At 40.1% G+C, this 10,126-nt stretch overlaps 1 protein-coding gene across 1 annotated transcript in view; it reads left to right on the top strand.

The window, feature by feature from the left end:
- Window positions 1–9,972, top strand: part of Fsip2 (fibrous sheath interacting protein 2) — a 74,511-nt gene extending 64,539 nt beyond the window's left edge. The window contains exons 18-21 of the mRNA XM_023712339.1: window positions 2,279–2,325; window positions 5,658–5,701; window positions 7,927–7,996; window positions 9,836–9,972. Coding sequence (XP_023568107.1) covers window positions 2,279–2,325; window positions 5,658–5,701; window positions 7,927–7,996; window positions 9,836–9,972 — 298 coding nt within the window. The remainder of the gene's footprint in view (window positions 1–2,278; window positions 2,326–5,657; window positions 5,702–7,926; window positions 7,997–9,835) is intronic.
- The last annotated feature ends 154 nt before the right edge of the window (window positions 9,973–10,126 follow it).

Here is a 10,126-nt window from a genome sequence, read left to right as displayed (position 1 = left end):
GAGAGAGAGAGAGAGAGAGAGAGAGAGAGAGAGAGAGAGAGAGAGAGAGAGAGAACGAGAGGGGTAGAACTGGAGAAAGACTAAGCAAAGAGGGAAAAAATGCACCCTTGCAGGCCACGTCCCCAGTGGCCAACTCTTCAGACCTGGCTTCACTTCCCAGGAACAGGTTCAGGTGTAAACTCATTCAAGCATGAGTGATGACCACGCCCCCAAGAGCAGATCTCCTCCCAGAGGCCTCACCTATGAGCACAGGAGGCTTTGGAGGGACATTAAGCTTTAAACCACAACAAACCTAGCTATGAAAACAGAAATGCTGAATCATCTAGGAGATAAAAAGGAGAAACAATTGAAGGCATAAGCATAGGCAAATATTTGCTGAACAAAACCCTGAATGCACAAGAAATAGTATCAAGAATTAGCCAATGGTATTGTATTATATTAAAAGGCTTCTGTACAGCAAAGAAAGCAATCAGTAAATCAGCCAGCCTATGGACTATAAGATTTTGCCAGCTAAAGCCCTGAAAGAGGATTAAATATGTCAAATATATAAAAATCTCAAAGAAAATTAGACCTCAAAATAACAAAATAGCTAAAAAGAAAATGACAAACAAGCAAAAAAGATGAAGTTGGATAAGCACTTGCCTGGCAAGCGCAGGGTCCTGAGTTCAATCCCTGGTACCGCAAAATAATAATAATAATAATAATAAAATAAAATTAAAATTAAAAAATAATGATTTAAAAAAAGAAGAAGTTGGACAACTACTTTATATCATATAAAAACATTCTCTAAAGGAATCACAGTTAAGCATCAGAGATAACAATTATGATAAGTGCAGGAGAAAAGCTTGATGACACTAAAATTGGCAGTATTTTTTTTGTATATGATACCAAAGTACATCTAAGAATAGAAAAATTGGCAAGCTTATTGTATCAAAATTAAAAATTTCTGTGCTTAAAGCACAGACTAGGACACTATCCAAGAGTGAAAAGTCAACACTTGGAATGAAAGAAAGTATTTGCAAACTGTCTGGTAATGAATTAATATTGAAATATTAAAGAACTATGATTCAAAAATAACAGCAAGAACAATCTGTGTGAAAAAAAATGTACAAGCACCTTGAATAGAAAATTCTCCAAAGAAGCTGAACAGCCAAAGATGGCTAAACCTCACTAATCATCAGGAAAAACGCATATCAAAACCACAAGGAGTTATCCTTCGAAACTCTTTGAGACAGCTAGTGGGGGAAAAGGAAAGGAAGGAAGAAGAGTAAGGAAAGAAAATAGCAGGCACTAGTTAAGGGGGAAAAGAAACTGGAACCCTCATGCACTGAAGATATGAATAAAAAATGGTGCAGTGGCTACAGAAAACAGTTCTTGCCTCGCAAAATTAGATAGTTAACATGTAGAACAGTGCCACAGTTTCACTTCTGAGTGTGCATCGAAAATAACTTTTGAAGTCAGTGACTGGCATAGGTATACACCTACCTCTACTCACAGTGGCACCTTTCACAGCCTTAGAGGAAGCGGAAGCAGCCCAAGACCATGTCAAAGGAAGATGCACTACAAGAGGAACAAAACCTTGATGACATTATGAAAATTGCAATTAAATTTAAAAGGTCAGAATCTGTATTAGTCTGTTATTAGGATGTTTCTAGTAGTGAAATTCATAGAAGCAGAAAGTGGTTTCCAGTAGGTGAGGAGAGTGGAGAATGAGTCATTAATGTTTAGCGATCACAGTGTCAAGTGGGGAAGGTGAAATGCTCCTGAGATGCACTGAACCTATCTATCGTTGCACAACAGTGTGAATATCCATCATCCTTCAAAACTATGCACTTAGAATGGTTATTGCCGGCAACCTAATTGAGTCACAGATTTAAAGCTGCAAAAGGCGAACTGGGAATCATTTTCATACAGTTCGAAATTTCAGCAAAACCCTATCAAGTGTTTTTGTTTTTGTTTTAATTAGTACAAGGTCTTCAAGGTCTCACTACACAGATCAGACTCATAGCGATCCTCCTGTTTTCAGCCTCTGAAGTGCTGGGATCACAGGCATGCGCCACCACGCCTCGTCTCAATCACCATCTCAGCACTCCCCAGGGTTCGAACCCCAATTCCTGAGTCTGCCTAAGCAGGCGCCTTCATGTGCTGAGCTATCTGGCTGGCCCTTCCTAACACATTTTTGTTTCCTTCAGAATAAGAACCAATTACTCCTTTGCTTTACTAGTAATTTCTTCATCTATTAAGTACAAAAATCTATATTTGTTTTCTTTTGTTTCAGTGATGATGAAAATTCTGACACTTCTCCAAGAAAAAAGATATTGGAAGGTTAGATGTCTTCTTCAATTTTAGAAAATATTCAAAATGAAATTTTAAGCACCTGCCTTGGTAACTTAATTTTATCCTTTGATAAATTTTTAGTTATCAAATTTGAAATGAATTTTTTTCTCTTTTCAGTATGTGTACTGCAGGGAGGCGATCAATATTACATCACTCAGATGTAAACTGGGCAAACTACTTCACTTTTTCCGACTTGCTATTACTACTGCATTAATGAATTTGGTATCAGATATGTTGTGGTATAGATATTATTATGCTTCTCTGAGGAAAAAATGTAGTGTGTATTCTCATGCTAGTTTATATCTGGGGCAGAACTCATTATCTTGGATTTTAATTATTTCTTGCAAAAGCCATGCGTCTGTGTGCCATGTCCTGGCTTTGCTAAGTATACGAAAGGCTTCTAAAACTAAATCAAGCCAGGAAGAGCTGCTTTGCTTTCTCCTTACATACTTATTTTTGTGGACTTCTTAGAACACCTGTTAGGAAATGTTAGTGCTCTGTTTGTTTGAAGCTGACAGGATAAATGAAATTCTAACAATGACAGTATGCTCAAAATGTAGTGTCCTGTGTTCTTGAAACTCGAATCCCATTTCATCATGACTTTTTCAAAAGAAACATTGTCCTGACTTGGCATTCCATGCAGATTTTCCATAGAGTAATACAGATAATTCTGAGAATAGCAGTAAGTGTGCACAAATTCCCAGAATGCGCCACAGCTGTGGGGACGCACAGCAGACTCGACCTGATTTTGGAACTCTGAGGTAAGGGACTGTTAACACCTAGGCAGGAGCCGCGCACAGTGCTGGACTCCTCACCGGCTGCCTCGCTGCTCCTCACGCCTGCGCCGGGGGTCTCCTACACCTGCTGCTGCACCTGGAGTTGTTCTCCCTCTGTCCTCACTGCTCTTTCCTCACTTGGAAACCTTCACGTAGCCGTAACTTTTCAGGAAGACCTCCTCAGATCACACGCTCTCTCTGAAACCAGCTATTTCCCGTGGTAGCACTACTTATCGCATTTCTTTGCCTTCTTTTTAGTTATTTGACTTGGCCTTTCCCACCCTAGAACGCGTGCCTCGTGAAGGGAGCTGTCTGTCCTTCACAGCCATATTTCTCACAGCCCCAAACAACCTATTGAATTGTAGTCCAGGAAGGCAGGTGGGGAGATAGGATACCATGAAGGGACCAAGGAGGCAGAAGGACCCTTGAGGAGACACCTAGGGTTGCTCACATCGAGGTCCCTTTAGAAACCCAGGTTAGTGGATGTTTGAATCTTGGAGTTCAGCGGAGAAGTCAGGCTGCAAACACATGTCCTCCATTTTGTAAAATACGCAACAAAATCACAACATAAATCCAAGTCTTTGAGGTCTCTTAAATTTTATCAGTAATTTTTCTGTGGCTCTTCATCAAAGCAATTTTCTAGCTAGTCCTGGAGGTCTGATACCTCTATAGCCTAGAAATTTAAAAACTAGTGGAATTCAGTCATTTAAATGCAAAAGTCGGTTCAATTACATGCAATATAAGATTCAGATACTAAGAATATAATTAAGTAGATATAGAATTTTACTAATTTTGTCAGGTAGTTTAATCTCCCTCATATTTCACTGAAATTCTGGCTAACCCTGCCCCTAGAATTTGATAACCTCAAAGAGGAATTCAGGGATTGATCGTATAAGCTGTTGATAAATATGTGTGCAAAACCTACACATTTTGCACATATATTTCACTGCACACCCTGTGAAATAGCCATGGAAAGGTAATTTCATTTCTATTCCAGAGATGCAGAAATTGAGAGTAAAAAGTTAGATTTAATTGGCCAATGTTCACACAGCTCGAAGCAGCAAAGCTAAGACTCAAATGTGGCCTTTTCGACTGCCTAGCATGTTCTCTGCCCCCTTATCACGAAGTCTTTGTGACTCGGTCACTGTCATTTCTAACTCCTTCACCTCTTCCTTTCTCCAGTATATTGACCCTTTCCCCTGGAACCTCAGACAAACTCCGTTCTGCAGCAGTTCCACCAAATTTCCTCTGAGTACTGCTTTCAACCTCCTGATTCTCAGCAGAAGTGAACTATATCACTGTATCTGACACCTCACTGCTTTTAATTAGGAATGTACAAAAAGTTTTGAAAGGAGCAGTTAATGTTTCATGTTATTTTTACTCTGATTTTTTTCTTCCTCTTTTGAATTTTTTATAACTTCTTTGTTATTGTTCTGTTTCCTTTTGTTTTTCTTTAAACGGATCTTATGCATTTGTATCTGGTAATCTGGTAATTTGAAGATAATGTCGTGTAATACAGCAACCACTGTTGAATTCTTATTAATTTATTTAGTGAAATCTTGTATCATTTCTAATGCTGTCTATTTTTTCCTATTACTATTTTGTATTCTTTAAAAAGAAAAAAAATGGGCCCACCAGAACACTCAGCACATTAAAGCACCTACTTAGGCAGTCTAGGGGCCAGGGATTCAATCCCTGGCCTGCTGTGCCTGCCCTGCCTCCCAGGGCATGCTGAGAGGGAATGAGACTGGGTGTGGTGGGATGCACCTGTAATCCCAGTGCTTGGAAGGCTGAAAAACAGGAAGATCACTACGAGTCACTGATTCTCCTGGAACACAAGGACAATTCCCCTGACGAACTTTGTTACTGCAGTCTCCAGAGAGATCTTGCAGAGGGGGAACCAGGGGCTGTGGACCATGCTGAGGATTTGGTGGCTATAGGAAGTGAACACTTGGCGGTGCAGGGGTGGGAGGGAGTACCTTGCAGGAAATAATGCTGGATTTGGCTCACGTAGAGACATGTGTTCCTGAAGACCAGCTCTTCACAGATAGCTTTTCAAAAAGCCTATCTAGTGTGAGTCCACCTAATTCCTTTATTCTTAACCTTCCTTACACAGCTTCCCTGCAGACCCTGTACTAAATACATAAAAATAAATAAATAAATAAAATTAAAACAACTTGTTAGAGTTGGAAGGGACCTCGGGCATCATTTTTAGGGTAATTCCACACTAGGGGAATAAAGGTTCAGACAGACTGAGCGAGTGATTTTGCATAGATATACAACTAGCAAGTTGTAGAATATGCTTTTCCCTGCACATCAGTTCCTTTTCATTACTTCCTAGATGAAGAGCTAGGATTTTCCCCAGCCTTGTAAGATCGGACCCATCTTAGTTTGGCCTTGTTCCTATTTTCTATGTATTAATGATAACACTTTGTAAGGTAAATTACATAATTCTTTGTAGGAAATGAAAAGTAAAATCAGACTAGTATCAACAAATACATGTAATTTAGAAAAAAAATCTTAATTTTTCTTTTCCTCCCACAGGATGTTCTCTGGAGCAAAAAGCAGATAATCTAACAGGCCTTCAGGTAAATATTTGTAATAGCACCCAGTGATTGCACTGTCGGGTCCCACTGAGAGCAGCCCAGTTTCCAGTCTGATCAGAGTCTCTGAGGTATTAGTTGAGGAATATTGCCCGGTCACATCTCCATCTGAGGCCTTTCCCTGGTTTCAGAAGATCCCATGAGGCAAATTCTCGCCCTTGGGGTTAGTAAGCATTCTTTGTGAAGGTTCACAGAGTCAGTCACTGTGTAGTCAGAACTACACTTTGTGTAGTTCCAGGAGTCACTGATTCTCCTGGAACTCAAGGACAGTTCCCCTGTTGAGCTTCATTACTGCAGTCTCCAGAGAGACCTTGCAGAGGGGGAACCACGGGCTCTGGACCACGCTGAGGATTTGGTGGCTATAGGAAGTGGACATGTGGCAGTGCAGGGGTGGAGGGAGTAGCTTGCAGGAAATGAGGCTGCATTTGGCCCATGTGTCACTATTCCTGAAGACCAGCTCTTCACAGATAGCTTTTCAAAAAGCCTATCTGGTGTGAGTCCACCTAATTCCTTCATCCTTAACCTTCCTTACACAGCTTCCAGGGAGGAATCAGTTACAGATTCTCTTGTCTGAATTTTTGTCTTCCTTTTGCTCCAAATTCAAGTATTTTTCAGTGCTTGTCTACCTCCGCACACACACGGTTCACCCCTTGGTTACTTCTCTATGCTGCAATATAGCAGAATTTGCAAACGCTGCTTAAAATCCTTTCACTCACACTGTTTTGCCAAATTTTCAAAATATCATGTCAGTGCTTCACTGGACCTAGTTCTTACTTATGCATACAAGCATCTGGTCAGGCAGGCCACACTTCCAAAAGTAATATCACACAGCAATGAAGGGCAGGTGCTGAGGCTCTAGTCTAGGAATCTGTGGATGCTCCTGGGGCCAAGTTGAATTCCTAGCAAAACCACACTCTTGTCACTCTTTTTTCTATTTGTTACCTTTTCCATATAAAAGTATGGTTGACATTATTACCACTGTGGTTCCCAGGAAGGTGTGGTGAGCACACTCCCCTCTCTGACCACAACTTAAAGCATTGTGATGATCTCAACATGAAGGGCAGCAGAAATATGGGGCAAGAAATGAGAACTCAAACAACAACCAACACTATGAGATGTGTCTTAGCTTTTTCTCTTCCCATGTTTTTTGGGTTAGCCTTGGAGCAGCTTCCAACTTGGATCTTACAGAAGGAATGGGTAGAATGATGCTCTGAGGAAACACTTTGCTCCCTGAGATGAGGGAGAAAGGGGTTCTTCTGGGATGGAGCGATCCCGGCTTCATTTCCTCCACCTTGATCCCACCTCTAGGCAAATTTCAGTCAGGAAGCCATGGCAGTGGGAGAAAGGATTAGCAAGACTCAACCTAAAATTGTGAAAGAAAATATTCTCTCTGAATTAGGAAAAAGGCTCCTAAAAGACTGAAATATATGGGTGAACCTGTTTTCTCCTCTTTCTCTTGTCACTTTGCCATCACAGTGCATGTAGTCATGGGGAATGTGGGATAGCACACACAGAAGAACACAGCCACAGTGTTCTAGCCATGGCACTAGGAAAGAGGCTTCTGAGAGTCAGAGGCTGAGGGAAATTGTGGGGCCTCATAAAAGGGGACCTCAAAAATACGTTTGTGAAGTCTCCCCTGAGCCATATCCATACCTGGAATTGACTTGAGATTACATAGACTAAAAGCTCCCACTCTGCCTTTAGGAGGTATCTGCTGCTCCTGTATTCAAAGAAATGCCACAAGTCTACAGAGTAAAAGTGATGTGTGAGCTGTGTTCCCAGCACTCCCTGAACACACAGCCACTGTATTCTGGACCCCATGCTGGCTAAGATTTCCATGAAAAGAAACTGAGAGTTACAAAGATTCCTTTTCCTCTCCCTTTGCCATGTTATCTATTCTCAGAAAAGGATTTGTAAATCCAAAGGAAGATGTGGGAAGACAGAGCTGACATTTTCCACCCTTAATGTGGCAGAGAGCTTGCCCACCTTATAGGGGCAAACAGGGTCTACATTCTCTTCATAAGAAGGGCCAATGCTAGGCATCATAATTTGCAAACTTATTAGCTGATGTGTCAGAGAAAAACTATTTGAGACTGCAGGAAACAGATTTCATTTATGTGAGGTGTGGTGATGATTATGATCTGCACGTTGAGTATTTCTATACGTGGCCTAAAGAAAGCCCATGTTAATGTATCAATTTGTCTTGGCAGTTTGTCTCCATCTTTGAAGAATCCAAGCGTGTTGAAGACAAGGTGTCTCCCTCAAAGGAAATCATTCCAGGTATAAAATTCACTATCCTTTTCACAGATAAATATTAATCAAATTATTTTAAATTTATGATATTATGATCTCAGGATAAGAAGCCTTTTCACTGTGTATTATCAATATGGAACAGAAGTAATATTCTTATAAAGAGAAATCCACATCTCAGTACATCATGTGTATCTTTAACCTAAACCAAAGAGGCAACAGATAGTAGAACTACCATGGGTTAGCCCGTAGCTACCCACCTTTTATTAAAGAAAGAACAATTGAAGAAATTTACAGTAGGGGGACCAGGTATGCTGGTGCATGCCTATAATCCCAGCGCTGGGGAGGCTGAAAACAGGAGGATCACTACATTTCCAAGCTGTGTAGTGAGACCCTGTACCAAACACATAAAAAGAGAAAGAAATTTACAGTAGCTTCTTCAAGGTCACCATATCACTAACAAACAAGAGCTGTGATTCACACACAGATCTGTGTGAGACCAGGACACAACCTCCGTCCCCAACATCACAGTTCACACAGAAGCAGCTACGTGAGCAAAGTCAGTGGTGGAAGCAGCAGCAGGAGCAGGGGCCAGTGACTCTCTGGAGACGGTGTTCTCCCTGCACAGGAGGGAGCTTCCACCTAGCAAGCTAGATCCTTGTCAGGTCATCCCTTCAGATCTTCCCACTCTCCTAGAGAATCTGAATATGTAAGATTGGTATGACAATTCCTGACTTACTGCAATTAAGAAAGCATGGGATGTGATGTGATGAATATTTTCCTGTCCTGGCACAAGCTACCATGAAGTGCTAGCAAAATGCATACATGTTCATTGATATCATTAGATAGAAAATAATCATTTTGTTAGGCTGATATGTGGTAATTGTTGGTGTATGCTAAATAAGCAATGTAAACATTGCCAGTCCTGCGGATAACCCACTACTATTATGGACTACTGGACTGCATTGGATTGTTTTGCTGAATTCACATACCTACAATATTTAAATGGTAATGGAATACCCATCTCTGACAAAACTAAACAAAAAGGGGTATACAAAGGAAGGAGCATTTTGTATCTGTATATACAAAATAGTTAGGATAGATATACAGCTACTTTCTCTTAATTCAATGAGAAGACTTGTACTAATAGTATTTGGACAGGATATCAAGTCTGCATCTTGTACTATGAATAACCACTAAGAAGATAACAATATGCAATGTATTGGTTATTGATACTGTCCTATTAATCAGTTTTGAAACTGTCTCACTGCTGTTTCTCAATAAAATTAATTTTAAAAAATCCATACAGAGAGACTGTTATTATCTATACAATTCTATTGTACCTGACAAAAAAAAAATTGTAAATCCAATCAACAGAAAACTTTTCCAACTGGGAGAAATTAAAACATTTTGAATGGATTTCTGCTTTCAATTGAATATTCTGAAATTGACACCCCCAGTGCAAAGAACTGAAATCTATTCTTACACTTAGCTTATCAGGCGTTGTCAGAGAGTTCTTTGCTAGAAAAGAGATGGACTTTGCACACCCGACTAAAATCCTCAAGGTAAAGAAGACGCAGTAGCGACACAAGGGCAGAAAGTAGCACCATATTCTCAGTGTGGCCAATATTCAAACCTATGACCTGGCCACATATCTGATCTTGCCACAATCCCGTGGCCAAAGCTGAAGATGTCATTCTTACTGTTTGCTTCATAAGAGAGTCACCAGTATCAAGAAGAAGTAATCTTTGTGTATGTTCTTTGAATATCATACAGTATTTTTAAATGTCAAATTATAAAATTTCAAGACACTACTATGACCACTGTAAATTAAAATACCTAACAAACTTCTTTTTTTCTATTCCACAGAAGTTCCCAAAAACAGTATTTCCAAACAGAGATCTAAAATGCTGGCGAGAATGACTTCAACCCTGTCGAAGGTGTTTTCCCGGTCTCACAGCAGCGTTCCCAAATCTTCCTCACCACCTCATCGGAATGACCACTGAAGCTTTTTATCTGACATATAAATATGCTTGCTTGCCTTAGAAAATAAAATAATTTTTGAAGCATACCTCTTTATCTGATAATTTTTAAGATAGTGAGTCAGTGCAAATATGAGAGACCTGGGAAAAGGAAAGGTTTAATACATGTTTATTTTTT

Source organism: Octodon degus, unplaced genomic scaffold (assembly GCF_000260255.1).
Source record: "Octodon degus isolate 3935 unplaced genomic scaffold, OctDeg1.0 scaffold00025, whole genome shotgun sequence".
Taxonomy (NCBI): domain Eukaryota; kingdom Metazoa; phylum Chordata; class Mammalia; order Rodentia; family Octodontidae; genus Octodon; species Octodon degus.
The sequence above is the reverse complement of the archived record's forward strand: the minus strand, read 5'-3'. Positions and strand labels throughout refer to the sequence as shown.